The following is an 18176-nucleotide window of genomic DNA, read 5'->3' on the forward strand; positions in this document are numbered from 1 at the left end:
CAATAAAGCTTTGCATTAATTTGCAATAAAGATAAAAAGCGACTTATAACTTTTTTAAAAACTTAAAAAATAGATTTTTTTTTATAATTTTAAAAATGACTTTTATAGAAAAAAAATTAAAATATTAAAAATAAATTAAAAACTATTTTTTATAAATTAAAAAATAAATTTTAAGTTGAATAACATAAATATACATTATTAAAGATTAACAAACATGCCTACGTGAAAGTTAAACAAAAGCAAAATGACATGAAGAACATATACAAGGAGGATGACACACCTCTACTACTCATAAAGAGATTGAGAAATATATCTTAGAGGGAAAGCAGATAATAACATGAAAGGTATTTGTATTATTGGGGAGGGGGGGGATATCAAATGAGCAGAGATGCCTCCTTGTAAAACCTATAACATAAGCAGAGATTTTGAAGGCCTTAAAAGACATTGGGGGATCTAAAGGCACCATGAATAGATGGCTATAGGGCTAAAATTTTCAAAGTCACATGGAGCATAATGAAGGAAGATTTTAAGCAATTGTGATGGATTTTTTTTACATGAGAGAATCTATAGTGCTATCAATAGCACATTGGTAACACTCATTCCAAAAAGCTCCATAGCCAAAACTATTAAAGATTGTAAGTCCATATCTTGTTGTACAACCATCTACAAAGTAATATCTAAAATATTGACTAGTAGAATGGGGAAAGTAATTAGTAGTATAGTAAACCACAACCAGACAATTTTTGTGTCTATGTAGCATATCCATGATCATATCCTTCTTGCATATAAGCTAATTAGAGGATACACCAAGAAAAAGTATAGTACTCTTAGATGCATGTTGCAACTAGACCTCCATACAACATATGATAGATGCATGTTGCAACTAGACCTCCATACAACATATGATCATAGAACTTTGCAAAAATTGAGAAAAGTCCCTGATTTCAACTTCCATGCTAAATGTGAGAAGCTCCACATCATTAACCTACACCTTCTATTATTTGATCGAGGAGACACGAGATCCATATATTTGGTGATGGAAAAGGTTAGAGAATTCTCTAAAGCTACAGGTTTTCATGTGAATCACTCCAAATACAGGGCCTATTATGGTGGAGTTAAAGACAAAATAAAGGCAGAGATACAAGCAGTTACTTCTTTTGTTGAGGGTTTTCTCCCTTTCAAGTACTTAGGTGTATCTCTCACTAGTAAAAAAAAACTAAAAATTCACCATAATATGAGTTTGATTTATAAACTTGTCATGTGCATGAAACACTAAGTACAAAACTTTTGAGTTATGCTAACAGGATTCAGCTCATAAGAAGTGTAACTATGGAAACTACGAACTACTGGATGCAGCGCCTCCCTTTCCCAAAGAAGGTAATTCAGAAGATTGATGTTATTTATATATCATTCTTGTGGAGTGGAGGGAATGAAGTTACCAAGAAGTCACTAGTGGAATGGAAACATGCTTGTGCCCTTAAAGCCCAAGGTGGTTTGAACCTAATATCTCTTGAGGAATGGAACAAGGAAAATTTGGATAAACTGTTGTAGAACCTTAATGGAAAAGCAGACCGTTTCTGGATAAAATGAGTTCACATTTATTATATTAAAAACTGACAACGGATGAATGTGCAGGTGACACATAATTTCTCTTGGATCCTCTAGGTCATTCTAAAGCAAAGAGATGTGGCACAACAAATGCAAATCTGGAATTCTATGAGTAAAAAACTTTGAAACAAAGAAGGTGTATCAGTATATCCAGAAGGCACATCAAAATATTGAATGAAGGAAAACAATGTATAGCAACATGGTGCACCCAAGCACAATGTTCATGTTTTGGCTATCATGTCACAACCAGTTAGCCACAAAGGAGATACTTCATAGATTTTGTATGATTGATAATGTTATGTGCAACTTTTGTACTCAGGTGGAAATAACTCAACATATCTTCTTTTGTTGCTCAACAATGAAAAATGTATGGAAGCAAGTTCTTGAATGGATGCGGATTAATCATGACACCGGAGAATAGAGTGATGAAATCAAATAAATTATGAGGAATAATAAGGGTAAAGGTTGCTCAACATATCTCTTTTTCAACATTTGCTTCACTATAGCTAGCTAGCTTCTACTACTTGATTTTCTATATATAAAAAAACGCATATATCCTTTACTTGATTTTCATTTAAATATTAAAAAAAATTCTAATGCGTGCCTTAATTATTTGGTTATAATTTTTCTTCATACATCAAAAAAGAGATTATTTGATTATTTTTTACAATTATGGATGATAAAGGAGTGTTATGAACACTCTCTTTTTAACATTTTTTATTACATATTATTTTTAGAGTGATAATAAAATCATTTTTAAAGTGAGGTTTTAGGGGTGTTTCACTTCATAAAAAGTGAGTATTATAAAGACTATTGAAAAAATATGTTCCCAACATTTCTCTTGTCGAAAGAATGTTCGAAAATCATTGAAAATATATTTGTGTTTTGAACATGTACTTATATGAAATAGGCATGATAAGAAAATCCGGATTCGTCCACCTCCGCCCTGAAATTAACAAATAAAATTCAATTTTTTTGGATGCGGATGTGAGTGCGAGAAAGATCCAATTCTTATTTATGGGGGCTGGGGCGAGTGCGGTTTATTAGAGTTATCATATTCTTTAAAATTTATAATTAAAAAAAATCTAATATTTAATTAAAGTATTAATTTGTATTACTAATAAAAAAGTAGTTAAAAAACAATTTTTGCGGGTGGGGACGGACGTTGGTGGTAAATTTTTACCCTCGATTGGGTTTGGGGGTGGGGCGGGTATGCTACATGGAGGCAGGACGGGGCAGGGTTGGTGAAATTTTCCCCGCCCCATCCGGTTGCAATGCCTCATATGGAACATGAAATAGAACACAAAAGATTTGCCATAGATGAGAAGGAGAAAAGAAAAACAAGAGTCTAGCACTTAAAGTCAAGGAATCTAATTCTGATAATGACATGGATTTCATAATAAAGAACTTCAAAAGATTTATGAAAAATGAGAAAAAGCAAAAAAGAAGAACAAGAAAAAGCTACAGAAAAAACATCATTCGTTCCAACATTAAACCATATTGCCTTTTATTCAAGAAGGCAAATAAAAAGTTTAGAAAATCTCAAAAAAAGAAAGTGTATGTCACATGGGAAGATAAATGATAGTGAATCCTCGAATGGTGAAGAAGAAAAATCCAACATCTGTATAATGGAAAATCATCAAGATTATGAGGTAACCTCTCTCTTTTCCTATCATGACTTATTTAGAATTTGTAAAAACTAACAAAAGAAACAAATAAGGTAGAATAAATTATCTCCACATCTAAGATAATATAACCTCTCTTGAATCCAAAAATAAAATCCTGGAAAAAGAGGTATAACTCCTTAAAGAGAGACAAAAAGATTTTATCCTAAACCCTTTCACTTCAAATGAAGATGATGAACCTGACAACTATGACAACTGTGACAATTTTAAATTTTAAATTTGTGATATTCAAAAAACACCTGTCAAGTTGACTAAAGAAAGAGATAATTTAGATATTTTATTAGGGAATCAAACAGCCTTGTACAACAAAATTAGATTAGGCTATAAACCAAAGAACAAAAGTAGAAACTTTAAGAATATATGTAAAGCCAAAACCACCTCTCATTGTAAAACCTTATGCAATTACAGTGGTAAATAAGGTCACATTGCCATGTTCTGTTTCATTAAGAAAAATCGTGAAGGTAAATAAGGACATCCCCCTTCATACTTCTATAATAAACATGTTGAACACAAATCAAGAATCTCATCAAACCCTAAAAATTCATATCTTTCTAAAACAAAAAATAAAATTGTTTATGAAATTGACTAACAAAGGCCTAATTTTACAATTTAATGACAAAACTAGCAACACTGAATTACTGAGTTACTGATTATTTTAGTGACGTTTTTAACAAGAGGGATCAAAAATTTTAATGAATTTTTTTATAAAAACCTAATTTTTAAGAAATTAAAATATAAAATATTTAGGAGGATCACAAATATATTTAACTCTTTATATAATATCTTTATTAATTAAATAGTTATTGTAATATTATTTAAATAGAGTAAAGATAATAAATAAGATTATAATAGTAAATGAAATAATAAATATTGTATTATTATTTTAAAAATATAATTATTTTGAAATAAAGAAATACTATAAATAAAATACTCTTATTAGACTGTGGAAGTGATACATAAAATGTCCTCTCATAAAATTGTCAACTGATTTCAAATTTGCAACTGTCTTATTTCAATAATACTTTGGATTAATTTGCAATAAAGACAAAAAGCGACATATAATTTTTTTTTTAAACTTATAAATGAGCAAAGATACTTCCTTGTAAAACATGTAACATAAGCAGATATTTTGAAGGCCTTAAAAGACATTGGGGGATCTAAAGGCACCAGGAATAGATGGCTATAGGGCTAAAATTTTCAAAGCCACATGGAGCACAATGAAGGAAGATTTTAAGCAATTGTGATGAATTTTTTTTACATGAGAGAATCTATAGTGCTATTAATAGCACATTGGTAACACTCATTCCAAAACGCTCCATAGTTAAAACTATTAAAGATTGTAAGTCTATCTCTTGTTGTACAACCATCTACAAAGTAATATCCAAAATTTTGACTAGTAAAATGGGGAAAGTGATTAGTAGTATAGTAAACCACAACCAACCAGACAATTTTTGTGTCTATGTAGCATATCCATTATCATATCCTTCTTGCATATAAGCTAATTAGAGCTAATTAGAGGATACACAAAAAAATAGCTACTCTTAGATGCATGTTGCAACTAGACCTCCATACAGCATATGATACAGTAGACTGAATGGCTTTGGAGAAAAACCTAAAAAAGTTGGCTTCCCAAACAAAGTTATCATATGGATCCTTGTGGCAGTGTCAACCGTGTCCTAAAAATTCAACATAGGAGGGGAACATACCAAGTATATAAAGGCTAAAAGAGGATTAAGGTAGAGGGATCTAATATCTCCCTGCTCTTTGATGTTGTCATGGAGTACTTGCATAGAACTTTGCAAAACTTGAGAAAAGTCCCTGATTTCAACTTCCATGCTAAATGTGAGAAGCTCTGCATTATTAACCTAAACCTTCTATTATTTGATCGAGGAGACACGAGATCCATATATTTGGTGATGGAAAAGGTTAGAGAATTCTCTAAAGCTACAGGGTTTCATGTGAATCCCTCCAAATGCAGGGCCTATTATGGTGGAGTTAAAGACAAAATAAAGGCAGAGATACAAACAGTTACTTATTTTATTGAGGGCTCTCTCCCTTTCAAGTACTTAGGTGTACCTCTCACTAGCAAAAAAAACTAAAAATTCACCATTATATGAGTTTGATTTATAAACTTGTCATGTGCATGAAACACTGAGTACAAAACTTTTGAGTTATGCTAGCAGGATTCAGCTCATAAGAAGTGTAACTATGGAAACTACAAACTATTGGATCCAACGCCTCCCTTTCCCAAATAAGGTAATTCAGAAGATGATGTTATTTGTAGATCATTCTTGTGAAGTGGAGGGAATGAAGTTACCAAGAAGTCACTAGTGGAATGGAAACATGCTTGTTCCCTTAAAGCCAAAGGTGGCTTGAACCTGTTCTCTCTTGAGGAATGGAACAAGGAAAATTTGGATAAACTGTTGTGGAACCTTAATGGAAAAGCAAACAGTTTCTGGATAAAATGAGTTCACATTTATTATATTAAAAACTGTCAACTGATGAATGTGCAGGTGACGCATAATTTCTCTTGGATCCACTAGGCCATTCTAAAGCAAAGAGATGTGGCACAACAAATGCAAATCTGGAATTCTATGAGTAAAAAATTTGAAACAAAGAAGGTGTATCAGTATATCAATAAGGCACATCAGAATATTGAACGGAGGAAAACAATGTATAGCAACATGGTGCACCCAAGCGCAATGTTCATGTTCTGGCTATCATGTCACAACTAGTTAGCCACAAAGGAAATACTTCATAGATTTGGTATGATTGATAATGTTATGTGCAACTTTTGTACTCAGGTGGAAACAACTCAACATATCTTCTTTGGTTGCTCAACAATGAAAAATGTATGGAAACAAGTTCTTGAATGGATGCGGATTAATCATGAACTCGGAGAATAGAGTGATGAAATCAAACAGATTATTAGGTATCCGGTTTGTGTTTTCTTGTCTTTTGGCACGCTGGATTCTATCGCCTTGTACAGTTTGTTTTTGGATTAATATAAAAGTATTCATATTGACTCAAAAAAAGAATTAGGATTTAGTTGAAATCATATAACTTTTTAAAAAGATATATCTCAAAAATAAATTTTCTAAAAAAACTTATTTAAAAGTGTTAAATTTAAATAAATTTTTAAAATTTTTATATTAAAAAAATGAAATACTTAACATAACATTTCATAATTTATTATTTAAACAAAATTTTCATTAATTTTTTTAATTATAAAATTATTTTTAAACCAAAATATATAGCTGTAAATCTTTTTTTTTTTAAATCTGAAAACAAACGTCCCTTCAAGTTGTTTAAAAATTAAGTTAGTGTGTATTACTTGAGTCTACCAATATGATTTAGTAATATTTAATTAATTAATAATATGAAACTTGTTAGTTTATAAACTTGTTAATTTATTTAGTAGAAATCAAACTTAATTGATTACAAAAAAAAAATTGGACATTATTTTATTCATTTCGAATTTGCTTTTTTATTTTATTTTATATTTTCGAGATGTATCTTCGGACGCATCTTAAATGTACATAGAGTTGTATAGAGCTGAAGTAAGGAGGTGTCATAGAGGTCTCCAGAATAATTATTAGAAATTACATACTCCTCCTAATCGGGTTCATCCTAAAGAGGTTTCTCCTGAAGGGCTTCATAATCTGGAGAGTTAGCATGAGACACGTGTCATCGAAACGTCAAAGTATGATACAAGCGGTCTTATGAAGTCTGAGACATGCGACCGTGTCAAACGAACTAGCACGAACTCATGGCTTCGAACGCACTGCCCTCTCCCTATGACCGGATGCATGTTGGGATACACGATTGTGCCTTAATCTGTCCTAGTTTTTAGCCATTTTATCTATAATACAAACTAGAAAATCATATCAAAATCAAGGCAAGTAAAATTCGGAGATGCATCTCCATAAAAATGCACAATTGCAGAAAATGCAGGAAAATCCCCTATGATTTCCTAAACACCAACAAATGTGAATCCATGTATATACAAACTATCTATTTTGAATGTAACTACAACCCGTTACATTTTAAACAACCTGTTTGATCTAATACACGCATCACAACTCTAAAGTAGAAATAAAATGAGAAATTTACCAATTGAGAGTTGTTGTGTGAAAGCTTGAGTGGAGTGAATGGAATATCTTGACAGTGGATGCAATGAGGTAGAAGTAGTGTTAAAGCTTGAAAAATGACACACTTGAATCTTGCTCACAAACTTTTTAAAGGGTTTGTGAAAGTGTAACAAATGCATAAGGAAAGGGGAATGGTCTAGCGCGAGTTATTTTAATTAAAACTCGTTCGGATATGTATATCCGTAAACTTTATTAGACGTAAAACATTGAGTTTTGAGATAAGAATTATTACAGATATGCATCTTCGAACATATTTTTGAATAAAATGGAGTGACTCACTACGAAAGCATTGGAAGTGTGTAATATGTATACGTCAAAAGATACATTCCTATAATATTAAAATATTTATAATTTTCACCTAGATGAACTAGTATCCCATGGGATGGATAAAATAAGAGAATTCCTTATGAGCTAAATGTGAGAAGCTCCACATCATTAACCTAAAATTTCTATTATTTGATCGAGGAGACACAAGATCCATATATTTGGTGATGGAAAAGGTTAGAGAACTCTCTAAATCTACAGGGTTTCATGTGAATCCCTCCAAATGCAAGGCCTATTATGGTGGAGTTAAAGACAAAATAAAGGCAGAGATACAAGCAGTTACTTCTTTTATTGAGGGCCCTCTCCCTTTCAAGTACTTAGGTGTACCTCTCACTAGTAAAAAAACTAAAAATTCACCACTATATGAGTTTGATTTAGAAACTTGTCATGTGCATGAAACACTGAGTACAAAACTTTTGAGTTATGCTAGCAGGATTCAGCTCATAAGAAATGGAAACTATGAACTATTGGATGCAGCGTCTCCCTTTCCCAAAGAAGGTAATTCAGAAGATTGATGTTATTTGTAGATCAGTCTTGTGGAGTGGAGGGAATGAAGTTACCAAGAAGTCACTGGTGGAATGGAAACATGCTTGTGCTCTTAAAGCCCAAGGTGGTTTGAACCTAAGCTCTCTTAAGGAATGGAACAAGGTAAATTTGGATAAACTGTTGTGGAACCTTAATGGAAAAGCAGACAGTTTCTGGATAAAATGAGTTCACATTTATTATATTAAAAACTGCCAACTGATGAATGTGGAGGTGACACATAATTTCTCTTGGATCCTCTAGGCCATTCTAAAGCAAAGAGATGTGGCACAACAAATGAAAATTTGGATTTCTATGAGTAAAAAATTTAAAACAAAGAAGGTGTATCGGTATATCAAGAAGGCACATCAGAATATTTAATGGAGGAAAGCAATGTATAGCAACATGGAGCACCGAAGCGTAATGTTCATGTTCTAGCTATCATGTCACAACCAGTTAGCCACAAATGAGATACTTCATAGATTTGGTATGATTGATAATGTTATGTTAGCCACAAAGGAGATACTTCATAGATTTGGTATGATTGATACTGTTATGTGTAACTTTTGTACTCAGGTGGAAACAACTCAACATAGCTTCTTTGGTTGCTCAACAATGAAAAATGTATGGAAGCAAGTTCTTGAATGGATGCAGATTAATCATGACCCCGGAGAATGGAGTGATGAAGTCAAATAGATTATGAGGAATAATAAGGGTAAAGGTTGGAGATCTCAATTATTAAAAGAGTGCAGCAACAAAAATGGTATATGAAGCTTAAAAATATAGGAATGATAAGTATTATGAAAACAAAGTAAATAATACAAATATAGGAGGAAAAATCAATTATACAATAGTTTACATGTGTTAGAGTAATCCTAAATTTAGAAAACACATTGCTAGACTAATGTTGAATTAGTTTAGGTATTTGATTTGTGTTTTCTTGTCTTTTGGCAGGTTGGATTCTATCGCCTTGTACATTTTGTTTTTGGATTAATATAAAAGTATTCATATTGACTCAAAAAAGAATTAAGATTTAGTTGAAATCATATAACTTTTTAAAAAGATATACCTCAAAAATAAATTTTATAAAAACTTATTTAAAAGTGTTAAATTTAAATAAATTTTTAAAATTTTTATATTAAAAAAATAAAAATACTTAACATAATATTTCATAAATTATTATTTAAACTAAATTTTCATTAATTTTTTTTAATTATAAAATTATTTTTGAACCAAAATATATAACTGTAAATATTAATTTTTTAAAAAAATCTGAAAACAAATGTCCATTCAAGTTGTTTAAAAATTAAGTTAGTGTGTATTACTTGAGTCTACCAATATGATATAGTAATATCTAATTAATTAATAATATTAAATATGTTAGTTGATAAACTTGTTTATTTATTTAGTAGAAATCAAACTTAATTGATTACCAAAAAAATTTGGACATTATTTTATTCATTTCGAATTTGCTTTTTTATTTTATTTTATATTTTGCATATGCATCTTCGGACGCATCTTAAATGTACATAGAGTTGTATAGAGCTGAAGTAAGGAGGTGTCATAGAGGTCTCTAGGATGATTATTAGAAACTACATATTCCTCATAATAGGGTTCCTCCTAACGAGGTTTCTCCCGATGGGCTTCACAATCTGGAGAGTTAGCATGGGACACGTGTCATCGAAACGTCAAAGTATGAGACAAGCAACCTTATGAAGTCTGAGACATGCGACCATGTCAAAGGAACTAGCACCAACTCGTGGCTTCGAACGCACTGCCCTCTCCCTATGAACGGATGCATGTTGGGATACACAACTGTGTCTTAATATGTCCTAGTTTTTAGCCATTTTATCTATAATACAAACCAGAAAATCATATCAAAATCATGACAAGTAAAATTCGAAGATGCATCTCCATAAAAATGCACAATTGCGGAAAATGCAGGAAAATCCCTTATGATCTCCTAAACATCAACAAATGTGAATCCATGTATATACAAACTATCTATTTTGAATGTAACTACAATCCGTTGCATTTTAAACAACCTATTTTATCTAATACATGCATCACAACTCAAAAATAGAAAGAAAATGAGAAATTTACCGATTGAGAGTTGTTGTGCGAAAGCTTGAATGGAGTGAATGGAATATTTTGAGAGTGAATGCAATGAGGTAGAAGTAGTGTTAAAGCTTGAAAAATGGCACACTTGAATCTTGCTCGCAAACTTTTTAAAGGGTTTGTGAAAGTGTAACAAATGCATAAGGAAGGGGAATGGTCTAGCGCGAGTTATTTTAATTAAAACTCGTTCGAATATGTATATCTGTAAACTTCATTAGGCCTAAAACATTGAGTTTTGAGATAAGAATTATTACAGATATGCATCTTCGAACATATTTTTGAATAAAATGGAGTGACTCACTATGAAAGCATTGGGAGTGTGTAATATGTATACGTCAAGAGATACATTCCCATAATATTAAAATATTTATAATTTTCACCTAGATGAACTAGTATCCCATGGGATGGATAAAATACGAGAATTTCTTAAAGTATCCTAGATCTTTCTACTATACCACATGAATTTTCATAAATGTCCCCCGTTTATGGAGATGCATCTTCGGACACACCTCTTGCACACTCAAGTAAGACCATTATGAGAGGCGTCATATATGTTGGATAATTTTTACTCCGGAGATGCATCTCCAGAACATTTTAAGAAATACCTTAATTATTTAAGAGTTCAATAGATATTTTGAAGATGCATCTCCGGAATTATGGACGGTATTTTGAAATTTACATCACCTTTGCATGTCAGATATTTCCGGAGATGCATCTCCAGAAATATCTGATAAAAGAATCAGTTGCATGATCAGACAGTCATTGTTGAAATAATTGGTTTTCAACCAAACCCTTCACCCTAAAAACTCTTCATTCTCAATCCATTTGTTACTCTAAATCTCCATCCTTTTAGTTCATCACATCATATGGGGATAAAACTGTGATGATGGAGTTACTGTTAGAGATATTTTTTAGACTCATCTTGATTCCATAAAGTTGTTCAACACGTTTTCTATAGTGCTCATACTTGATTCATCCTACAAGACCAACAAATATAGATTTTCATTATTGGAGATGGTTGGTGTGACCTCAACTGAGAAGACATATTCTGTTGGTTTTACATTTCTTGAGTGTGAAAAAAAGGACAATTTTACTTGGGCATTAGAGGTGTGTCGGACATTGTTGAAGGTACAAGGTGAGATACCTAAAGCGATTATTATCGATTGATACCACATTGATGAATTCGGTTGCAAAGGTGTTTTCTTCTTCTTATGCATTATTTTGTAGATATCACATAACAAAGAATGTGAGAAGTTGGGTTAAACTTGCGGTTGGAACGAAACAGATAGAGTCGAAGATGAAAAAATGATGAAGGCGAGTGTGGTTTCGGAGATGCATCTCCGGAACAAGATAATAGGGTGCTCGGAGATATATCTTCGGAATGATTTCGTAGATGCATTTCATGAATAAAGTAAAAAAAAAGATGTAACTCAGAATGACCTTTATTGAGTATGTGTTGGGGTGCGCCCGAAGATGTAACTCCAAAATCAAAAGGCATTTGTGAAAATTCATATAATACGTTAAAAATATCTAGAGTGCCATAAATAAAATATTTATTCATGAGTTATGACTTGTTTCTTTATGTCTGCTAGGGGGTTCTTATTTGGGTTTGTTTCTGTCTTTTTATTTATTTTGTTTGGTTCACTACTATATTTTACTTCTTATCTAGAGTTAAGTCTTCCCACCACTTTTATAAATATATTCTCGTCTGTATGGTTTAAACGAACAAAAATATTATATTTTTCTATTTTTAAACTATCGTTTTATTAGGAATAAATTAGTAATTATATTAGTTCTTTTATACGAAATTAAAAAAATTAAATATACACTATAATATTTAATAAATATAAAAGTTATTTTGTTTTACTTATAATTAAATTCAGAGGGAGCAGACTTAGTTGATACAAGATTTAATTTTTAAATGTAAACAATTAGTTTTGAAATCACAATGTATATATATTTCTGAAATCATTTCAGTTAAATAAGTACAATAAAGTTAACTGTCCATATATATAGGACAATAACATACAAATAGAAAATCATAAATAAAAGAAAGAAAAAAAACATAGCTAGAATAACTGGAAATCCAATTCATCTAGCTATATCTATTATACATTATATTTATATAGTTAAATAATCAACACTTACATTAAAACAATCTATAGATTAAATAAGTGATTTCTCAAATAAGTTCCAATTAAGTTGCTCGAACAAGTGGTGAATGAGGAATTGGTGAATGAGGAGACATAACATTCTCTTCAAACCTTCTTGATGAAAAACTAAGTCTTAGATTACTCTTCCAACGTTTCATTTCAACTTTTTTCACCCCTTTCTCTCTTCCATTAACAAATGCTCTAATTCTCATCAATGCAATCTCAACAGTTTCTTCATCCATGTTAGCAAAACAAACTCGGTACCAACCCGGTTCGGAGCATTCAAAAGCCGAACCCGGCGAAACATTAAGCTTCACCTCATTGATAATCAATCGCCAAAGCTTCATTTCGCCTTCGAACGTTTTCTCTTTTAACAAACTCCTCAAATTCATCCAAAAGAATAGTCCTGCATTACTTGGTAAGCAAGTTATGTTAACCTTTTCGAGTCCCTTTGTGAAAAACTCACGCCGAGCCCTTAACCTTCTTGAACTCTCCGCTAAAAACTTATCCATGAATTTGTCATCGGATAGCATTGTAGCGAGAAAATATTGTGTCTGCGACGAGACTAACCCAAAACTTGACATTTTCCGACCACAGCTCACAACTTCGTCGTTGTACGAATAAACTAAACCAACTCTAAAACCCGGTAGCCCCATATCTTTTGATAAACTATAGATGATATGAATGAGATCCTTTTTTATGTCTTCCATTTCTTGTATAATTTCGGACACACTTACGAATTTTGGGGTGTCGTAAACGGTACCCGAATAGATTTCGTCACACACTAGATGAATGTTGTTTTCATTGATGAAACTCACTATGCTCTTGAGTGTTTCTTTTTCAATTGTTGTTCCTAAAGGGTTTGATGGATTTGTTATGATTAACCCTTTCACATTGATGTTTTCGTCTTGTGCCTTTTTATGAGCTTCTTCAAGTGCTTCTCTTGTTATCATGAAATTGTTTGAACTATGACATTGGACCGGAATTAGTTGCAAACCGGTTCTCCAACACAAGTCACGGACAAATCTGTATTAACAAATATAAAAAAAAGTTAGTCAAATTAAAAATATTTTTTTAATAAATATTTAACGCGATAATCAAATATATGACTTAAATAAAGCTTAAACGTCAATCGTTGACTTAGAATCGATTTTGATCGATTTAGTTAATTAGGTCAAAAATCTATAATAAATTAAGTGGCATTAGTAAAATTTGCCACTTCTTAATTAAGTCATTAAATAATGTGGTCCTTAATTATGGTCAGAAAAAAGATTTAAAGTTGACTATAGATTTTTCAAGGTCTAATTATAAGAAACATAAAGTATGATAATTTTCATTAAAAAAAGATGATTATATTGTGAATGTGAAATTTTCATCTAAATAAAAAGTGTGAGTCTTATGTGAAATTAAACTTAATATATAGCATATTCTATGAAATTTCTTTCAACAAAAAAGTTTGGATATTCTTTTGTAAATAAGATCTCTGACCATGCAAAATTTCCAAGTTGTGTTATATTTGGCTGCGTTATGTTCTAATAATTCTATAAGTTGAATAAAAGGTCAATGACAAGCATCAACTTTAACTATGATTTTCATAATTAAATTTTGACAACAAACTTGATTGTTGACTAATGAGGTAGTAGCAGCCTGAAAGCAAGAAATAAACTTAAAATAAAAACATTTTTTATTCCTTTAACTTTTTCACAATTGTGCAAGTAAATAAAGTTATTATTTTTAATTAAAATATATGATAAAATGAAGTGTTTTCAATGAATTTTTTCTCCTTTGTTTAAAGCTAGTACCCTTTTTAAATTTCCCTTTAAACGAAAACAAAATAGTTATTGCAGTTTGGTATCTATAAATTTTGTCCACTTTTAAGGTATATATATAGAAAAACATACACTGAATATATATATATATATATATATATATATATATATATATATATAATGAAAGAAAAAAAAGAGAAAGGTTACATACGCTGGATAATAAGGGCTAGGTACCAAAAAAGCATCACCAGGATCAGCCAAACAGAACATTATTAACTCATTTGCACCAGTTGCTCCTCCACTCATCAATAAACGGTCAGGATCAAATCTCACCCTACCACCTCTCACTTTTGACATCAAATTTGCCACAGCCTACATATATATAATAAAACACAATAAAATCTCACTTTTTATTTACAGCATTATCATTATGTTTTTGTATACTGCAAAAAAATAAATAAATAAATAAATATATTCAATAATCAATATATTACTTACATTTTTGAATTCTGGCAATCCATGATAGTCTTGAAAGTTTGCTATATGTCTGAATTGATTGACTCCTTCTGGAGTACAAATGGAAGCTTTTGGATTATTCTTTATCCATTCTTCAATCAAATCAAAACAGAGCTGAAAAATTCAAAAAATGTTTGTGTATATATATATGATTAGCACAAGGTTATTATTATGAAACTTATTATATAATATATGATTGTGTAAGAAATGAATGATATACCTGATTTTCAGCAAGACCCATTTGGATAACACCTTGAGGATTTTTTGTGGGGTGAAATGGGTTTGATTCATAAGCTTTCCATCCATCAAAGTAAGGAGAATTTTCACCATGTTTGTTGTTGGTAGCAATCTTGGATAAAAGCTTCTGGCTATTATTTTCCAAACCCATTTCTTGTATAGATTTTCTTTGTGTTCTTGTGTTTTTCAGAGAAGGTTGGTTAACTCTAAGATGTGATTGAATGTGTTGGGAATTTTCGAAGAGAATGTGTGGGAATTTATAACAAGAACAAGTGTGTGCGTGTGAGTGATTATTAATTAATTGATTAAAATTTAAAAAAATTAAATATGAAATGATGGACTTTTGGTTGTGTTGGTCAAAGCTTATGTAGTGCATGCTTGCGTGTGCTCTTATGATATCTCATGTAATGTGGTGTATAGTGCAAACCAAACAACCAAAAGAAAAAAAAAAGAATTTTAGATATATTTTTAAATTAATTAGCTAGATTCGGGTGTTTATATTTTAGGGATTAATTATTTTTTACAACAAAACTAATTTAAAGTATGGTGTAGTACTATAGACTCATGTTGTTGAGTTAAAAATAAAATCAATGTTATGGACCACACGGGATTTGTTTACCTTAATTAAGATATGATATAAATATCTTTATGGATAGAGGAAATTATGCAAGAGAAATATATATATATATATATATATATATATATATATATATATATATATATATATATATATATATATATATATATATATATTATATATATATATATATACTGTCAATGTAAAAAGTTTTACACTGTCGATTCATCGCCATTATCCGTTTGTATTACTTTATAGATTTTAAAAATAAAAGTCAAACTTCTTTTAATATCCAACGTCTATGATTAACTGACGGTATAAAATCTTTTTACACTGTCAGAGTATTTCAATTAAACTCTTTCTCTCTCTCTCTCTCTCTCTCTCTCTCTCTCTCTCTCTCTCTCTCTCTCTCTCTCTCTCTCTCTCTCTCTCTCTCTCTCTCTCTCTCTCTCTCTCTCTCTCTCTCTCTCTCTCTCTCTCTCTCTCTCTCTATCTCTCTATATATATATATATATATATATATATATATATATATATATATATATATATATATATATATATATATATATATATATATATATCTTTTTTTAAAGAATATTTTTTTTTATAAAATGATTTTAATTAATATATTTTTAAAATTACATTGTCCATTTCAGAACTAAAGATAGGTGATGAAGTGATGGTATAAAACTCAGATGCGGTTGATCAGTCTCTTGATGCGGTGGACTGTGTGATTAAGCGTTTTGTGGAGGATTATCGTTCAATTAGACACAACAGTAACAAATGTGATGGAGGGTATGATCGTGTGTTCTCGATGGGTAAAGAGTCCACATGTTCCGTGCTCTTTCTTCTTCAACAATCGTAGTTGGTTTTCTTCAACAATTCTGATCTAAAATGTTCTTACCCAGTGTAACTTTGTTGAATAAATATACTTAATGGTCTCTGCTTAGGGGTATATATCTTAATTCATTTACTTACCATTGTCTTACCTCTTACAACGTTGTTTTAAGCTCTGAGTTATTTCTTCTGCGTCATCCCACTAAGTATAATCTGACTTAATCTTCTTTTTGAATATTCAACATTTTAATTCATCATTAATACCTCTTACTTCCCCGCTACCTTGGTAAGTCGATCTATGTACTCCCACGAGGTCTCTCTTTTCTTCTACGTTATCTCGCTAAGTTGGACCATTGTAGTAGGTTGTCGCTTTCTAGTAATAAACTATGTAGTGAATGAATCGCATAGTTAATTTCATGAATCTATATTCATGTCTAGGACGGTTTTAAACCAAGTTATAACTTCTTGCTTAAGGTATAACGCAAAGAGCTTGCATTTCACAACCCCTTAGACATGGTAATGATCCAATATGGTGTCCATGTGTTTGACATGTTCGTCCGGATCCCCTTTCTATTATAACTTTCTAGCTTTTGGGGCTTCTCAAGGGACCTTGGAATCTTGATATCAAGAATGCGTATGTAGAGCAGTTTCCACTTTTTCTTAGAGGTCAGTGTATTTGTGCCATAACTTTTTCTTCTTTAAGAGTGATGCATTGGCGGTCACTTTTCCCTCTTGATTTGGGTGGAGGAGTCTGATGTCTTCTATTTTTGTTACGACTTGGTGATTTGGAGAGTATTCCATGTGGTAAAGCTGCATCTATTAGAGTCGACTACATTATGACTCCTTGGTTGTTATGTGAAGCTATTTCACACATGATGCAGGCTCTCACAAGAGGGCACTACATGTTCTTTTCAATTCTAAGTATCATGTTCGTCAAGGTTTGAGAGTTTTGTTGATGTACTAAGTTATATACTTTGTTCAACAAATCATTGACTCCTTATATACCTAGGTTTGCTTGTAGTTGTTTAATATATGAGAGTATTTCTTGTCCATGTATTAACGGTTGCGACAGAGGTTGCTTCAAAGGTTGGCCTTAGAAAAATTGTTGTAGTAGCCGGAAAAACAAAAGGGATTAGAACATTCCCTGGTCAAAGTTCAAAGGAACAAAATCTTGTTGCACAAGAACGAGCGAAGAGGTCACTAGAACTAGATCATCTTTTATAGGAGGAGGAGGTGAAGCCTTGTTAGCTTCAAAGATCGCAGCAACAACGTGACATTAAGCGACATATCTAATAATCTTCGATATCGACATGGCTTTGTGAGTTCAATTGATGATCAGTTCGAGAAGGACATTGTTGTTTCATGAGAAGAAGATCGGCGATCTGAGTCTTCGGTGAAGAGATAGTAATTTTTATGGAAAATTTGCATGAATCAACAGTTGATTCCCAAAGATGGTGTCATTGTTCCATTCAGGAACTGGAGATTTGTGTTGAAGTGATGGAATAGAACTCAAATGTGATAGATCAGTCTCCTGGTGTTGTGGAGAGAACTTTCGATGCGGTGAAAAGGGGATTGACCTGTAAGGTTAGCACTCCGACGCCTAAGTCAATAAATGAGCGAGAAGTATGAGTTGTTAAAATTCTCTGTGTGTGATTCAGCGTCTTATGCATGTTGTCATT

At 31.5% G+C, this 18176-nt stretch overlaps 1 protein-coding gene across 1 annotated transcript; it reads right to left on the bottom strand.

Moving 5' to 3' along the window:
- Positions 1-12363: 12363 nt before the first annotated feature.
- On the bottom strand, positions 12364-15400 carry LOC127127029 (1-aminocyclopropane-1-carboxylate synthase 2). Its single transcript, XM_051056113.1, has 4 exons — positions 15067-15400; positions 14829-14960; positions 14542-14702; positions 12364-13587 (listed from the first exon to the last, which is right to left on the bottom strand). Exons 1-4 carry the CDS (start codon positions 15232-15234, stop codon positions 12606-12608), a joined length of 1443 nt encoding a protein of 480 aa, XP_050912070.1. The 5' UTR covers positions 15235-15400; the 3' UTR covers positions 12364-12605.
- Positions 15401-18176: the final 2776 nt, after the last annotated feature.

Source organism: Lathyrus oleraceus, chromosome 3 (genome assembly GCF_024323335.1).
Source record: "Lathyrus oleraceus cultivar Zhongwan6 chromosome 3, CAAS_Psat_ZW6_1.0, whole genome shotgun sequence".
NCBI classification, from domain to species: domain Eukaryota; kingdom Viridiplantae; phylum Streptophyta; class Magnoliopsida; order Fabales; family Fabaceae; genus Lathyrus; species Lathyrus oleraceus.

What these genes read in the sequence shown, in the direction of transcription:
- LOC127127029 (XM_051056113.1), bottom strand. Translation starts at nt 15,234, where the DNA reads ATGGGTTTGGAAAATAATAGCCAGAAGCTTTTATCCAAGATTGCTACC. An exon ending in TGGGTCTTGCTGAAAATCAG is followed by an intron (nt 14,961 to 15,066) that starts GTATATCATTCA and finishes TGAATTTTTCAG; the next exon opens with CTCTGTTTTGATTTGATTGA. An exon ending in GATTGCCAGAATTCAAAAAT is followed by an intron (nt 14,703 to 14,828) that starts GTAAGTAATATA and finishes ATATATATGTAG; the next exon opens with GCTGTGGCAAATTTGATGTC.